General features: G+C 43.2%; 2 protein-coding genes across 5 annotated transcripts in view; one reads left to right on the top strand and one right to left on the bottom strand.

Annotated features, from left to right (window-relative positions):
- dcst2 (DC-STAMP domain containing 2) overlaps positions 1-8,430 on the bottom strand; it is a 14,013-nt gene extending 5,583 nt beyond the window's left edge. The window contains exons 1-13 of one of the 3 annotated variants that reach the window (XM_015020555.1): positions 8,253-8,430; positions 6,644-6,900; positions 6,406-6,567; positions 5,184-5,285; positions 4,838-5,032; positions 3,635-3,700; positions 3,351-3,564; positions 2,379-2,536; positions 2,142-2,306; positions 1,828-2,074; positions 1,655-1,755; positions 393-526; positions 210-310 (exon numbers count right to left, since the gene is read on the bottom strand). In XM_015020555.1, coding sequence (XP_014876041.1) covers positions 210-310; positions 393-526; positions 1,655-1,755; positions 1,828-2,074; positions 2,142-2,306; positions 2,379-2,536; positions 3,351-3,564; positions 3,635-3,700; positions 4,838-5,032; positions 5,184-5,285; positions 6,406-6,567; positions 6,644-6,900; positions 8,253-8,407 — 2,057 coding nt within the window. In that variant the 5' untranslated portion in view covers positions 8,408-8,430. Of the gene's footprint in view, positions 1-106; positions 311-392; positions 527-1,654; positions 1,756-1,827; positions 2,075-2,141; positions 2,307-2,378; positions 2,537-3,350; positions 3,565-3,634; positions 3,701-4,837; positions 5,033-5,183; positions 5,286-6,405; positions 6,568-6,643; positions 6,901-8,252 lie in introns of all 3 variants that reach the window. The other 2 variants (XM_015020558.1, XM_015020556.1) reach the window with 2 other exon arrangements.
- A 113-nt stretch (positions 8,431-8,543) lies between these two features.
- dcst1 (DC-STAMP domain containing 1) overlaps positions 8,544-17,163 on the top strand; it is a 20,951-nt gene continuing 12,331 nt past the window's right edge. The window contains exons 1-7 of one of the 2 annotated variants that reach the window (XM_015020559.1): positions 8,544-8,637; positions 10,239-10,313; positions 10,393-10,521; positions 11,953-12,092; positions 12,979-13,156; positions 15,364-15,507; positions 16,688-16,809. In XM_015020559.1, the coding sequence (XP_014876045.1) occupies positions 8,553-8,637; positions 10,239-10,313; positions 10,393-10,521; positions 11,953-12,092; positions 12,979-13,156; positions 15,364-15,507; positions 16,688-16,809 (873 nt within the window). In that variant the 5' untranslated portion in view covers positions 8,544-8,552. The remainder of the gene's footprint in view (positions 8,638-10,238; positions 10,314-10,392; positions 10,522-11,952; positions 12,093-12,978; positions 13,157-15,363; positions 15,508-16,687; positions 16,810-17,163) is intronic. The other variant, XM_015020560.1, reaches the window with a different exon arrangement.

Raw genomic sequence — 17,163 nt, 5'->3', positions numbered from 1 at the left:
ATTAAGTTAAATTAATGTAAATAAGTCCATAAGATGAACTACAGCCCAAAAACACTTTTTAGAGTGAGGTTCTGGTTCTGACATCATTAGAATCTAAACTCAGAACACAGACTCCCCACTGTCACTACTGACGAAATAAACCAAACCCATGACCAGCAGACTGGCCCCGGCCCGAACCCGGTTCTGATGGACCACGGTCTGTTTCTCACCTGAGCATCCTGAGACGTCGCAGACGGCGGCTTCCTTCTGCCTGACGGCCTCGCTGCAGCCCAGACAGGTGAGGGAGGACAGGTGGCCTCCACCTGGGAGCCTGAGGGACAAAACGGCAGCAACATGAACCTGCTCAGCTGGATATCTACTTTGTTTTGGGTCTAATCGTGGTATGAAGGTACCGCCTCAGCAGCGCCTGCATCCAACTGGCGCCGGCGGCCCGGTCGGCCAGCTGTCGGACCGCAGACCTCCTCAGGGCCCGGCCCACCGACAGCCTCTCGCTCAGGATATGCTGGTGCAGGAACCGGATCCTCTCCTGCAGAACACAAAGCCGGGCCGGTCACCTGGAGGTTCAAGTTCCTGCTCTCTCATTCGCGTCGCCGTGTTCTGGCAGCAGGGACCAGAACCACGCCTGTTTCTGCAGCAGGATGCGTGGTGGAGCATCAGCCTCTGTCCCACAGCATGACGGGAACATCTGCTGCTTCTGCTCATCACTTCCAGTTCAGAACTACAACTTTAATCATTAAAAGAAGGACAGAATCCAGTTTTAGGTAAATCATGCAGCATAAGCATTAAACCGGATAAATCCCGGTTAAACCTCGGAGCGTCTCGGTCACGTTCAGACCTGCCTTCGGCCTCCTCCTCTCCAACATTCCTGCTCCAGATTCCTCACATGCCTGTCTGCTCCGTGACCTTTCACCCACAGCAGCTGATCCTCATCTGGAGGCAGAAAGCCTCGAAAACACCCTCAGATAGAGCCGGAGGGGGCGGGGCTTACAGGAAATCTACCTGCCTTCAGGTAGCTGCTGCTAGTGACTCCCACTTGGAGGAACTGATGTTAGCTTGTAGCGCCTGAAGCTACGCTAACTTCCTGTCTAGAGTCCAGACTGAAGGAAGCAGCTGCCAGATGTTTGATTTGAACTGCAGAGTCGGTTTACCAGTTAAACCCAGTCTAGATCTGATTCTGTAAAGCTGCAGATAAACAAACCTATGAACGCAAACAGCAGCCTCACTTCTACGGAAAGCCAGAAAGGCCAAAATCCATACTATAGCCGATTTGGTAAAGAAATATTAATATATGTGACAAAAACTGTAAATATTTAACCCTCCTGCCGTCTAAGCACGACACTCAAGAACAGAAGGAAAGTGATGGTGTCCGTCAGACCATCAGTTCACAAAACCACAAAAAATACATATGTTCTCTACATGATAAATAAAATAAATATTTCAATATGTATATTCAAATATATATTCAAACTGTGTGAGGTGGAAATTTCTGCTGCAGCTGAAAGAAAGTTTAATTTAAAAAGATTTAAACTGATTTATTGCTAACAGCAGCCAACCGGTTGAGACCCAGAACCAGCTGATGTTTGGACGTTTTCTGCAGCATTCTTTACTTTCCGACATGGATAGCCTTCCGTATGGTCAGCAGTGTTTTCAGTACCTGCTCCTGATCCGGATAATAAAAAGCACAGACGATCCGTCTGAGGCGCTGAACAAATCCTCTGAACAGAGAGATGACCACAGCCATACCCAGCAAGAAGCCTGTAGAACCAGAACCAGAACCGGATCAGAACCAGACCGGAACCAGGACCAGAACCAGAACCACAGCCATACCCAGCAGGAGGCCTGCAGAACCAGAACTGGACCAGTTTTAGGTCTGGTCCTGATTCTGGCTCTGGTCCGGTTCTGGTACCGAGCAGGAAGCTGATTCTGTGGTCGGGCTCCTTCGGCTCCACCAGGCACTTCCTGCTGATGACGGTGATGTTTCCTGTCTGGAAGACGTTGAAGGACGCCACCAGGTCTCTGAAGATGTCCGAGGCATAACCCGACCCGTTCACCTGGACCGCCACCTGGTAAGGGGCTGAGAGGATGCGCCGTTACCATGGAGACCACACAACAGCGCCGCGTCACACCCCGCCACGCCTCACCTCTGGCGACCACGTCCACCTCCACCTGGTGGTGCACCTGGTCCAGGATCCAGAAGACCAGGAAGTCCATCGCCACAATCAGGCCGCCCCCCACCAGGTGCCTGAAGACGGAGGCCATCCGCACCAGCACGCGGCGCCGCTCCCGCTGCGTCAGCCGCAGAGACACTGCAGAGGAACGCAGAGCGCTAGCTGCTGCTGCGCCTTCTGGTTAGCGGTACCTGCAGCAGCGGTTCTTACGTGGCGTCACGTAGGTCTGCGTCTCTCTGCGCGTCAGCGGCAGAACCGAAGCTCTGCCCTCCGACGCCACCTGCTGGTCCAGCTGTCTAAACTGAGCGCTAATGTAGAAGTTATCGAAGTGCAGATCCCGCAGGTACCGGCGCTGGTACATCAACGCCCTGGACACACACACACACACACACACGCACAGACACACACAGCAACATACAGTATTCACATAAAAAAGTATTCACATCCTAATGTACAGAAGTTTTAGTAAAAATATACCTACTACAATATAATTTATAATATGCCCAGAGGCGTTTGGCACCGGTTGGTACCATCTACTTTATAAATGGCTCTCATGTGCCGTCACACTTCCAGGAACTTTGTAACTGACAGCCATCTTACTATGGAGTTGCAACTCTATAGCAACGGCATAGCAGTGTAGGGAAAAGCTGCTTGAATTGATCGTATTTAGCAAGCAGTGAAACTGAAGAGGAAGGAGAATTAAACCTCATTTTCTAAATCTTCTGCACATAAAATCTAAAAGGTGCGGCGTGCGTTTGTGATAGCGCTAAATGAAATGTAGCACAGATGTTCTGCTTCTGGTTCTGGTCTCAGAAGTTATTTAGAGAACAACCAGTAGACAGGAAGTAGAAGAAAACCCAAACTCAACTAAAAGCCTGGACAATCATAGAGGACAACCTGTTAGAGGCTGCAGAATACCTGAGACTTCCACAACGTCCTAGTCAAAGTCCAGACCTGAATCCATCCAATCTAAGCTGCTTTATTAAGAGAAAAGTCTGTAGATGTTTAAAACTGATAGGACAAACCCCCAAAAGTTCTCCACTGTTGATTCAGGTGAGCTGAATATAAAGGCACGCCACACTTTTCAGATTTCATTTTTTAAATAATTTTGGAAACTGACGCCACTGACACGTTGGCGTGAGTGGTTCTGAGGCTGGGTGCAGCTGAGCGATGACCTCTGACCCGATGAAGGACAAGCCCAGCAGCACGAAGTTGGTGTAGGCCAGCAGCTGACTCAGCCTCTGGAAATTCTGCAGGTCGGCGGAGATGTCGGCCATGATCTGCTGGGAGACCTGCTGCAGCGTGCGGCTGGCGTTGGCGTCCACGTCGAAGCTCACCGTGGACGAGAGGTTGAAGTCGAACTCACGCATCATCTTCCTGAATGCAGCAACCGTGGCTGAAACAGGCGAGAGCGGTTAGGCTGCGGCGGCGGCGGCGAGCAGCAGCTGCAGGTGCAGGTCACTCACGCTCCGCCAGGCGCTGCTTCAGGTGGGCCGCCACGTACGACGGGATGATGCAGAACAGCTCTCCGGCTGAAACGCACCAAAATTATTTATGATAATCAATAAATCAGTTAATCACATGATGAATTAATGCAAACTCAATTTGCATGATTTGTCGTTTTTCTCTCGTCTCTGGATGATGAAAGTCTTCAGTCTGCTGCTTTGGTCTCAACTATTCCTTTCTTTTGAAGGACCATTTGGTTTACAGAGATTTCATCATTTATTTTATTTGCACTGTAAAAATAAAAAATCTTACCAAGTAAATTTGATCTAGTTTCTAGTGCAAGTATCTTACTACAGCTGAAGTAACTCAAAACTAACTTACAAGTAACTTTTCGGCTTGTTTAAATTCATTGTTTAAAATTGATGAAAAAGTTCCAGTTCCATTGGCAGATAAATTTGCTTATAACAAAACATTTTTCTGCCAATAACCTGCCATCAATTATCAATTTTCATCAATATTAGAAAATTATTGACTTAAAACAAACTGAAAAGTTACTTATGATTTAGTTTTGTTTTATTTCAAGTGTACTAAGATATTTGCACTAGAAACTAAACCAAAAATACTTGGGAAGATTTTTGTTTTTGGAGTGTGTTGTTTCTGTTGTTTTGTTTATTTCATTAGCCTCGGGTAAACTGGTGTTAGCCTTGTATTGGTTAGCATTAGCCTCGGATAAACTGGTGTTAGCCTTGTATTGGTTAGCATTAGCCTCGGATAAACTGGTGTTAGCCTTGTATTGGTTAGCATTAGCCTCGGATAAACTGGTGTTAGCCTTGTATTGGTTAGCATTAGCTTTGTACAGACTGGTGTTAGCCTTGTATCAGTTAGCATTAGCCTTGGTTAAGCTGGTGTTGGGCAGTAGGAAGTAGGAAATTCAGTGGGTGACCACCCTAGCTTTGCCAGGCACTAACCTCTCAAAGCTAGCGCTAGCCAGTGGTTTCCTTTTCTTTAGCTAGCACCAGTGTCTAGCTAAAGACACTGGTGCTAGCTAGTGAATAGACGTAGCAGGAGGCTATGTCTATTCTGAAGATCAGTAGCTTCAGAATAGACATAGCCTCCTGCTACAAGGACGTAGCCACTGCTGGGTGAACAATAGTTTTAATTTTGGCACTAAAGGCACCTAAGTGGAGGCAATTATTTAAAGGAAGTGATGTCAGTGAATGCACCACGAGCGAGGTTGCAAAGCGGCAGGAAGGCGTCTACGATTTCACAAAGGAAGTTGAACTCCTTCAGCAGGTTGTTGCAGTCGGTCCGACCCTGGGCAAACAGATCCCGGCACTTCCTGTACGGAGCACCCATCTTATCATTGCAGATGTCTCCAATGTCCACCAGGAAGTGAAGGACGTTCCTTAGGGTCCGAGCTGTGGGGTCAATTATCACGTTAATTTACACAAACAGACCTCAAAACAAAAAGACGAGGCAACCAAAACCTGACGATAATGATGGAGGACCTTTGATCACTGCACATATTTTTGTTGTCTAATTGTGTAGAGAAGGATAAACGTGACTGACCAACATGGCGGACGCTGTCTGTCAGAGTGTTGATGAAGTTTTGGACTCTTCCTGCCACGGCGTACGCGTTTCTGCTGATCTTTCTGATTTCATCAATGGCAGCTGCAAACAAACCCAACAAATTATTCAGTTTATTCTGAAGAACCTGTGTAAATATTTTTTATTAATTTTAAAGGGGACATATGATACAAAATCCACTTTTTCAGCCTTTAAATACATTTTGTTGTGTACTTGGCGTGCAGGAAAGTTCAGTGCAGTGATGCATAGATCTCTTTATGTTCTGTTTGGGTCATATTTTTCAATCTGTTCAGCTTTCTCTATTCTCTTCTATGATTTTTTTGGCTCTAGTGGCCTCCATCCAACAGTTAACCGACAGGAAAGTGGGCAATGAGAGAAGGGGGAAGACATGCAGCAAAGGTTGCCAAGGCCGGGAATCGAACCCACGACAGCCACGCCGAGGACCAAGGCCCCCACAAGTGGGCCTTGCTCAACCCCTGTGCCACCACAGCACACCCTCTTCTGTGTTTTAAACTATTATGTCACAGAACATGGACTTCCAGCTAACTAGTTTTCTTGACTCCGATATTTTTATTTCTCGCAGCCATTTTGTAGTCAAAATTAAAGGAAGCTACAAGTAGATAAATCAAAATGTGCAGTTGCTGTGTGTTTTACTGCACACAGTTAATGTTGATATGACGTTCCAGCCGTCCTAGCAGTAGCATTGTGCGCTCTGCTTGTGTTAGCATTGTGTGCTATCTTAAGCTCCTTGGGACATAACTGTTCACTTTGAATAGCATCATTACATAAACAGTTTGGCATAGTTTTTTTGCCGTTTTTCTCTTGAGGAACACAGGATCCAAATGCATTCAGTGACATTTTTAGCAATAGCATTAGCTAACTTGCTAACTAAGCTGTCATGTTTACCAATCGTGTTCATTCATGTGGTGGTAGCATTTTCTGACTCTAACACGTAAGTGCTGGATGAACAAGTCTACCGCTGATGGTATCGTTTAATCAATTTGGGAATAAAAGGTTCGTGCCTGGAAGGGGTGGGGCCTAAACTAGTCGTCACGTCGCGCTACAATAACGAGGATTTCAGACCAAGGTATCACAGTTCCACTTTATACAGACCACCACTGAATGATTTAGATGTCAAAAGGATTTAAAAGCATGATATGCCCCGTTAATGTCAGATGGTTTCTATGCAAGGGGCGTGTCTTACAGGAGAGAGGCGTGGCCGCTCTCTGCATCAGCTCTTTCGTCTGATTGGCTGCCAGATCGGCGCTACACAGCAGGCTGGCAGCAGCCCGCTCCGTGTTCTCCACCGTGTTCTTCATGGGCCCGGACACCACCACCGACACATACAGGAACAGGACGACGCGGGCTGGACCAGAAGAAGACCGAACAGCTTACTAACAACGTCCAGCTCCGATAGATTCAGGTGAATGCCTCTGACTCACCTGAGAACAAAGTGGGCAGCATGACCATGACGTTGGCCCGGAAACCTATTGACACCCCCATGCCAAACGCGGTGAGCCCGGCCAGGATCAGCGTGGAGATGACGCAGAACTGCAATGGCTGTTTGTGCACCAAGAAGCCCAGCAGTCCATGGATAAACACCAGCAGAAGGCCAAAGAGAAACGCCACCAGGCTCCGCCCCGCCTGCACCAGCTGGGGCCCGAGTTTCTTCCTTCTGCGGCGAGCGCGCCCACCGGACCTGGAAGTACCGTTAGCAGAGTTCATCATGGGCTCCATTAGGTTTTGCTCTCTTGCCACCAGATCTACAATCTCCAACATGTGGAGATGAAAAGTTACGATCCGCCAACAGGATCTGAACACGGCTCCATATCCAAAGAAATTCTTCCTCCATGTTTGAGCAATAAAAATTAAATCACTGAATGAAAAAAACAAAGGGTTCCTGGACTGGTATCTAGCCGTAAGCTAACAGTTAGCAGCTACATATTACGCTAGTGTCAGATGAACTGCCTCAGCACGGTTTGACCGAAGGAGGCCAGCCATGGGACGGTTTTAGGCATTATAATGTCAAAATAAACAAATTGCATGAAAATGTCAAATTTGCACAGAAATCTAAGACAATCTATTTACAGTTTATCAGCAAAAAAATCTCACTGTAACTGTCTTAAGTGTTAGCTTTATGCTACATAGACCTGGCTAGTAACTCGTTAGCTTTACTCAGACAGCTTCAATGATTACAGCTGGAAACTAGAGATCATGTTGAAATCAGGGTTTAGTGATGAACTCTGACCTAAACCTTCACATAAAGACGTTTACAAAGTCGGCCTTCTATCACCTGAACATTTCCAGGACTAAAGGGCTAATGTCTCAATAAGATCTAGGGAAACTCATCCATATACACTCGTGCATTAAAGATCTGTTGTCATTATGTCAACCTTCCGGATCTGAACCAGAACCAGAACCACATATGGAGAAGCAGCATTCAGCTTCCATGCACCATGAATCTGGTACAAACTTCCAGAAACATGAAAAACCAACGACTAGGAGGACTCTGAAGGACACAGTTCCTTCAAGGCGCACCAGTTTAGAGCTGCCTTTGATCAATAACTGGAACATTGATTTATTTTAATTGTTTTTAAACGTTTCACTTATTTTGCTGCTGTAACTTAACATTCGCCGTCTGTTTTTATCATGCAAGGATTTCGAACCACCTGTAAGAAGCTTCAAAAGTTTTATTGCAAAACGTGTTCATTTCTGCCTCAATTTTTAATTTTGTAAAGAAAAATTTAACTGTATTGTATCTGTTTTACATTCTTTAGTCCTTAAAATGTCAGAATTTGCACATAACTTTATACTTCTGTCTGATCAGGTATTTTTAGCATATTAAATAAGACGTTCTATCAGTTAATTGAGTAACATTTTTAGCAAAGGTACTTTAACTTGTAAGTGGCGTCTAAGCGGCCCCACATCACCTCAACCCTCGCACCACCAGGGCCAGGGGCCGTTTCTGTTCAGGTGTCTTTTGACTTCCCGCTAACGTAATGCTAAGTAGTTTTCAGCTTAGATGCTAACCTGTAGCTTTATGCTAACTACCTGTTCAGGGATCTTCCGAGTGTCTGTGTGGCTCCGCCCCTCACCACCTGGACAGCGATGTCCCTATTCAGCAGGTGCCGTTTCTCCTCCTCAGGTCCCATCTTTTTAATTTCAGACTCCTTAGCGCCGGCTGACCAACTGAAACCGGTTGCCATGGAGACCACGGGAGCTTCCGGAAGCTCAACAGTTTGTTAGAGCTTCTAACTGATGGAGCATCGTGACCCGCAGAGACCTTCAGCTCTTTCCTGATTCGCAGAAGACCTGCCCGGCTGCCTCCTTCAGGTGTGTGGGGTCCCTCTGATGGGGTGGAGGTCCGTCCAGCTTCCTGAGGGCAGCCGGAAGGCCCTGGTCGTCAGAGGCCTGTTCGGCGCGGCGGGCGGCTCAGGTAAACCGTTCAGCTGGAGAGCAATTAGTAACAGAACCTGCCTGAAAATACCAGAAATTTAAACTTCTCTCCAGTCTTCATCGTTTCTGTGACGTTTATGTGTACAGCTATGATGTAAATAACAAAGAGAGAACAAAGAGAATAATTCGGCTAATATAAAAATAAGTGGTTAGTTGTTATTCCCACTTGGTGACCATGGAGAGAGATCATGGCGGAGAACTGAATATTTACAACTGTTTGGTTTGACACATTTTTAATGACTTCATTTTGAATGCTTTAATGTTAGTCTGACGTTTTTATTTCAACAACTACATGTTTTCTTTTTCTTTCGTTTTTTATAATTGCTACTAAATTGCTCTTAGGATTTATTCATTATGTCTTTTGACTAAATTATATTTATTTTCCAAATGTTTCTCTGTGTTTGATGTTCTACAGTTCTTCTCATTCATTATTTCACATTAAAAAAACATTGTTCTTTTGACTAATCTGCTGATTTTTTAAATCTCGGACAGTTGTCCAGATGTGTAACCATAGCAACAATCTTGGGTTTAAGTTCTTTTTTATACAACCAGCTGATTTTGATTGTATAGTTTGAAAACTTTATAGCTCCAATAATATACTCCTCATGTTTGAATAGTTTAATATCATGTTATAACCAAAAAGTTTTAAATTTTTACTGTATAAAGAATATATTATTGAACATGAATATGTTGTACAACATAAAATTATTTGGTTGAATAATGTTTTCACATTAAAAACATACCTTTCATTGTCTGAACACAATACTGTATTATACTAAATGTGAATTATTTTACTTTCATTTTATTCCTTATGTTTGCACAATAGATGATCACATTCATACAATATAAATATTGTAAAATTATTAAAAGTTTTTTTCTAGTGTTAGATATTTAGTGTAAGAACATCATAATATGTTGTACAAACATAAATCATATATTGTTACAACAAATACATTTTCACAAGTGACATCACTCTACTTCCCTTTTGTCTGGATGGCAGCTTTCTGCTTCCGTAGCTGACTAATTATTCAAAAACTCAAATTATTTCAGTTTTTCAGAACCAGTCTGAAAAAAGAGAATGGAGCTCTAATTTAAAAACAATTGTGTTAATTTGTTACATGTCATCAAATTAAGTTTGTCAAACATACTTTATTTACAAGACAACTGAATAAACTTAATTGGATTACATGTAGCAAATTAACATTTTTTAAGTAGGGTTTTCATTCTCTTTTTTCAGTGTATGGTTGTAAATCCCAGATTCTCAGCGAAGAAGAAAATTCAAACCGTCTCTTCCACTGATCATGAAGGTTCTTCTGAGATGTTTGGCAAACAGGATGGATGAACTGCAGCGGAAATGTGTGTTTGCCCGACTCTTTTTAACCAGGTTTTCACATTATGTAAAAGAGACATAAAAAGAAAATACAGGAGATTCTCATAGTAGTAAACAAATGAAAAAGCAAAATGACTTTTAAAGTACTCGGCTAAAAACATCTAAAGAGGAAAATAAAAACAATTCACTCTGAATCTCATAAAGATGGAATTAAAGTAATAAAATCTATTTTGTTGTTTACTGTGCTTTAGTTTTGTACCTGGGATGTGCCCACAACTTACCGCTGACCTTTGACCTGAAACTGGCAGTAGGGTTTGCATTTGTTGGTGAGGAGACGTCAGACTCACATTCCTCCTTCAAACCACATCCTGATCAGGTGAACACAAATGTGTGTGTGTGTTTCAGGTGTGTGTATCGTAGGTGGAATCCTGTCCTCGTCCTTCAGGTGTACCATCCTCCTCACGTTACCCAGCATCCTCGGCTCTCGTGGCCGTTCCTACCTCATGGTTATGATTGTGATGATTCTGTACAGAGGTACACACACACTCGCACTCACACACACACACGCACGCACTCACTCACACACACTCACACACACACGCACTCACTCACTCACACACACACACACGCACTCACACACACACACACACACACGCGCATGCACTCACACGGACACACACCTACACACACACACTCTGCAGACTCTCCTGCTGTAGCTTCTGATCAGTTAGCCGTCTGTAAATCATTCCTGCATCTTTTCACCACAATCCTGGAAATTAGTTTATATGGAGGTAAATTTGTTTCACAATTATTCAATCAAAAAAACTAATCTCAATTTAAAAAAAAAATAAAATTGTGTTCAAAACTTTTGGAATTGTAATGATTTTTTATTTTAAAGAAACTTTTTTTAAATTTAAAATCACTAATTTTTGCCTACTGAAGTGAAAAAGTTATTTGCAGAACATAAAGTTTTATTTGCGCATGTCAGAATTTTTTGGTTGACAGCCTAAGTTTTTGGTTGTGATTCTGAAAGTTTTGTTTGATGCTCCCTTGTTTTGGTTGAACTCAACCAGTTTTGCTTGCGAATCTCAGTGAGCATCCTGGGCGGGGCCTAAAGACGACGTAAGACGTGTTCCGATTGGTCAGCGCTGAGCAAAGCGGATGGCTCCGACTCCCTGCTACCTCTGAACTCTGTCCCGAACTGCAGGGCGTTCTGCTTCGGTGGCAGGACACAGAATGTGAATGGCAAGAGAACTTCACCAAATGACTTACCATTCAAGTCATTTGGTGAATAGTAAGTATCCCTGAAGTGTCTGAGGACACTGCAGCAGCTGCTGAAGAGTCCATCCTGTTTTCAAAGAAGAAATCTTACACAACTTATGACGGCAGTCACATAACTTCAGGATGTTCATGAGAAAATCTCAAGCAAAGAGTTCAGACATGCCCAATAAAAGTTTATGTTTTGCACAAAACTTTTTCACTTCATGAGACAAAAATTAGTGATTTAAATTTTTTTTTTAAATAGTTTAAACAAAACTTTTTTCATTTAAAACAAAGGATTAGAATTCCAGAAGTTTTGACCACAATATTATTTTTTTAAAATTGAGATTAGTTTTTTTTGTTTTTGTTTTTGATTGATTGAATAATTGTGAAACAAATTTACCTCCTCAAGACATGAGCGAATCTCAGGAGTTGTGCAAACATTTTCTGCACCACTAGGTGTCACTGTGCTGCAGTGAGCCTCCGTCATTCCAGGGCCATGAAGTTTGTTCAAAAATAAAAAACAATTGAAACAGAAAAAAGTTTTGAAACTGAAAGAAGTTGGAAACTGACAAAAAATATATTTGAAACTTAAAAGAAGTTCAAATCTACTTTTCAGATTTTTTTTCTTTTGAACAATCTTTTTGGCCCCGTTTGAGCTCCGTACCTGTGACTTCCTGCGCTGTCCCATCTATCCATCTGCAGGTCCGATCTCGAACATGGAGCGGAACGCCGAGGCGGCGGCGCTGTCGCTCAGCTGCAACCTGGACCTGCAGGTGCAGCACAGCAGGGTGCTGTGGCGGCTCGCCGCCAGGCCCTTCCTGCTGGTTGCCAAGCAACTGATGGTGAGGTGGGGGGTCGCCATGACGGCAGGTACACAAACAGTCACTGCAACGTAACAGGAAGGCTGTGAATAAAAACTCAGTTAAGGTGCAGAAGCAGGGATTGGATAAGTGGAACTGATCAGGAAGCTGCTGATCAAATGTATTGATTAATGCAGGGTGTCCAAACGTTTCCTCACATCAGCCCCAATCATCATGTCAGAATCACTCATAGGACTAAAAATCTAATAATTTTAAAAACTATAATCTCAAAGTTGTATTATATTTTTTCCCAAGCTGAACAATAAACTAAGCAGTAAATTGTTGGGTGTTTTAAAAGTCAGCGATGCATAAATTATTCTACATCTTAAAGTTAGAAGGCGCTTTACTTGTTTGCCTTATTAAAATATGGATATAAATTTAAAAAATAGAATATATTTCATGTATTCTACGCAATTAGGCCAGGATTTTTGTGTCTTCTTTAAAAAGAAAGCTTACAGTATTAATTCATTATTGAGAAAATGATTTGTTTAATCAGATTCTGCTTAGTTTGTATTATTTACTGTGAAATCAAAAAGGAAGTGAAATATCTGGTTATTTTTATTCTATCAGAAATTATTCTGCCCTCGTTAAAAACAAAACGTCTCCACGTGTGTCTACCACCAGCCCGGTCTGGGTCCATGTTTAACTGCAGCTAGGCCCCGCAAATTCAGCCCATGGACTGCGAGCGGCCCGGGAGCCGCACTTTGGACATCCTGCTTCATGTTTATTAGAAAAACAAAACTGTAAAACTGGCCAACCTGAGGACCATTGATTAGGCCAGGACGGCCCGGTTCTGCCGGGTTCTGCCGGGTTCTGCTGGGTTCTGCTGGGTCTCTGTAACGGACCCTTCTCTGTGTTTTCCTCTCAGAAAGATAAAGTGGAGTTTGAGTCGGACTCTCTGGACATCAGTAAGAAGTTCCAGAACATCCGGGACGAAGTTCTGCTGCAGTACGGATATGATCCGATCCAACAGAAACCCGGCGGCGCCGCCCAGGGAAACAGCACCCAGGAGCAGTTCGCCTCCAACACCAGGAGGCGCTGTGACGGTGAGACCGACCTGCAACTGGTTCTGGACCTGGTGTTGGACCCGGTTCTGGACCTGGGTCTCTGCAAACTCTACACTTTGTCTGAATCAGATTTTTAAAGGCAGGACAGAAGAAGATGTTGGAACCAGGGCGCCACCTAGAGGAAACAACCAGAAAATAGTGATTTATAAACGATAATGGAACATATTATCACCAGATCTGGTTTATACGATGGAGTGTTCGGACCAGAACAAGAAACAAATATGTAAAGTATGAGAATCACATTGGTAACACTTTATTTGAAGGGGTGTGCATAAGACTGACATGATTTGCATGATTTTGTAAATTATGATAATTTAATGCAAAGTTGGCATTTTTAATGGACATTTAATGCAACTTTTAGAGCAACTTTGCATTAAAAGTGTCATTATTTACTGAATGACACTTCATGTCAACAGTCATAAACATTCGGGGAGCCTTATTGATGCTCATGACAGGTGTTATGTTTTTGACAGGGTCATGTCAGTCTTATGCACACGTCTTCAAATAGAGTGTTATCATAACGGCATAACACCAGGAGAAACTCGTTCTGGTTCCTCACGAGAATAAAGTCACATGACTCCAACATGAAAATCATACTAATATTGACATTAAATGAGATGATCTTGTAAAGTTATACTTTGGATTCAGTTTTACAAACAACCTTAATCTGTTCACACATCAGCATCAGATTATTATTGGACTTTGAATCGATTGATCAACAGCTGAAAAGAGGACAGAACCACGAACTGGACGAGCTGCTCACGTCTTCATGACTCCATCAAGCTTCTCATTTTCTAGAAATTTTATTTCTTTCTTATGCCCACTACTATGACTTTATCGTCATAATATCATAACTGCTGTCGTAATTTAAAAAGATTCTCTTAGTCTGGCCCCTAATACTCTGTCGTAGTTAAAACCTCTTTTAGGGGTTTCCAGTGGCGGTTTCTAATATTGGCAATATGGGCAACCGCCCAGGGCGGCATGAGCGCTAGGAGAGGAATGCTTCTTTCTCCTAAATATGGAGCTTTGAAACCAGTGGTCATTTCTCCATCTGTAACCTGGTCCAGACCAGCGGTTCTGATAGAAAGGTTCTGTTAGGGTGCATTCACACCCTGTTTAGTCTGCTTTAATCAGATTCTAATTCTTTTGTCTCGAAAGTGCGATTCGTTTGGGAAGTGTGAATGCAAATTTGACTTCCAAAACGGACTGAAAAACTGAACTCTGACCCTCCTGAAAACCTGGGCCTCGGTCCGGCTGAAGTGAACTCTGAAACGGTTGGAAAGCAGTGTGAATGTAAGCGGGTCAGAGACTGCTCCAAAAACAGGAAGCTAACTGCAGGGCATTCTGGGTAATATATTCCTCTCTGATCTGCGGGAGATGCAGCTGCTGTCATGTTAAAACCTTCAGTGACAAAAACTGGACTAATCGCCTCGTCTGTTTGAATATAACAATCATCAAATAGGATAGGATGACATATTTCAAAAAGCATAAGAGTAATGGTTTGTTACAATTTGACAAACTAATTTTAACAGCAGCATTTATGTAATATTAAATATTGACCAATACAAAATAGCAATTTGCTTAGTCCTCTCTTGCTTCTTGAAAGAAACCAAACTGTTTATAGATTGATATCAAGGGAAAATACATATTTTACATATCAAAACATTCCTCAGCTTTAATTTAAGCCATATTTATAGAAATCTGGTAAGAAATAAAGGCGCTAAGATCATTTTTGTGACAGATTCCTGCTCATCCTGCATTGGAACAGTCTGGTGTTGTGGACAGACTCACCGCGTAGCAACGCCGCCTGCAGGAACGTTGCTAGCATTAGTGGCTAACAGGCGATGTGCAAACTAGTAATGTAACAATGAAGCCAAAATCTGACACCGCTCCATTTTTGTTTAAATTTTGTGAATTAGAAAGTTGGGCTGGTCTTCTTCAGATGTTTTGTGTCAATTCATTCAGTGATTGTTGGTGCAGCGCCCCCACAGGCGACGGGGGGAACAGTTTTGACACAGTGCAGTATGAATGTAAAACAGCTCTGAAAATGTTACAAACTTTGCAATTTTGGCCCCCAATCGGACGCAGTCTACTGGACGGTCAGACGTGAAAACACCCTTAGAGCGGTTCTGTTAGAGCTGTTCTGTTAGAGCGGTTCTGTGTCTGTGAAACCCTTCTGTGCTCAGGTGTGGTGAACGAGGGCATCCGGCGCTGCGCTGGTTGGTTCAGGCAGAAGTGGAGTGAGTGCATGAAAGCCATTCCTGTTCCCATCATCAACCACATCCTCTGTGTTTCAATGAAATTCGACTTCCTGTGTGATGTCATGAGAAGTGAGTTTCTGTATGAAAAGTAAATTCAAACTTATTTCTGCTGACCATTTTATTTAGCCTGAAATAGAAGTGGAAAGAGGCATAAAAGCCTCCAGTTTGGCTAGCATTAGCGAAAAACACAGTTTGTTCTAAAATGTTAGCAGTGCTAACCGTAAGCACTAATTACAAATGCTAGTTCTGCCAGTGGAGGGCACAATTCCTCTATTTCACTAATAGCAAGCTAATTTTTAGCCTAGCACTTTAGCATTTTAGCTAACGTTGAAAACATTTATCATGCTTAGCTTTCCCTAAATTAATTTTCTTCTTCAGCACTAATTTACTTGCCTATTTTATAAACTTTCAGTTGAGTACATTTTGACACCTGTGCTGAAATTTTGGTTGTAAACTGTTAAGAATCTTTCTAGTAGTTAGATGTTTATATTCATGCTCTTATTTTGAAGTGGTTGAAGACAGCAATTCCATTTCCTCTTCTCGTGTTGTCTCTCATTTTTAAAAAGAAACTTTACAGAACAAATGGCAAGAATTAAAACAAATTATGACATACACAGACAAATACACAGACATGCATTAATACATATTTAGCAATTGTTTTGAGAGCAACCTCACATTCTCCACGTAAACAGCTTAAAGTTAGCGCGTTAGCATTAATGGAACTAAGGTTTATGATTAGTGCCTTAAGGTCAGTACAGCAAACATCTTACTTAGCAAAGCGGTGAGTTCTACTAATGCACTACACATAGCTCTAACATGATATTTAGCTAATGCTAAAGAGCAGTTCAAACATGGTACTCAGTAGAAGCTAACGTTAAAGCGCTATACAAACACATTATTTAGTGAAAGTTGAATCTAATGCTAAAACGCTAATGAACATTTACAAAACAGCCAAGGAAATTAGTGGTTTGGAATTTATCCAACAAAATCTATTCAGGGGAAGCTAGGTATGCTAAATGTTTTCAAAGTTAGCAAAAATGCTAAAGTGCTAAACTAAAAATTAGCTTCGCTCTTACCTGGTTAGGGGATTAGCAGAAGCGTGTCCATCATTGGATGCAGCAGTAGCATCTTCACCTTCAACCCTTCCAAGCAGCCATACTGGTTCAGGGTGATGACCTTTAACCTTTGACCTGGTAACCTTTGACCTGTAACTGTCTGTGTCTCTAACGGCTCTGTTCCCGTCTGTCAGTCATGACTCCGTGGTGCAGGGAGCAGATTCCTGTGGAGAGGAACTTCGGTCAGCTGTACGATCGGCTCAACATTTCCATGGATCGTCTCTCCAGAGAGTTCCGCACCGAGGTCATGGTCCAGGTCAGAACCACCAGAACCACCACAACCACCAGACCCACCAGACCCACCTGACCCACCAGAACCACCACAACCACCAGAACCACTGGACCAACCAGAACCAGCAGACCCACCAGAACCAGCAGACCCACCAGACCCACCGGACCAACCAGAACCACCACAACCACCAGAACCACCAGACCCACCGGACCAACCAGAACCACCTGACCCACCAGACCCACCTGACCCACCAGAACCACCACAACCACCAGACCCACCAGACCCACCTGACCCACCAGAACCACCACAACCACCAGAACCACCAGACCCACCAGACCCACCAGAACCACCACACCCACAAGAACCACCAAACCCACC

This window comes from Poecilia latipinna, unplaced genomic scaffold (assembly GCF_001443285.1).
Source record: "Poecilia latipinna isolate Pla-1442-1.1 unplaced genomic scaffold, P_latipinna-1.0 Scaffold2604, whole genome shotgun sequence".
Lineage (NCBI taxonomy): Eukaryota > Metazoa > Chordata > Actinopteri > Cyprinodontiformes > Poeciliidae > Poecilia > Poecilia latipinna.
The sequence above is the reverse complement of the archived record's forward strand: the minus strand, read 5'-3'. Positions and strand labels throughout refer to the sequence as shown.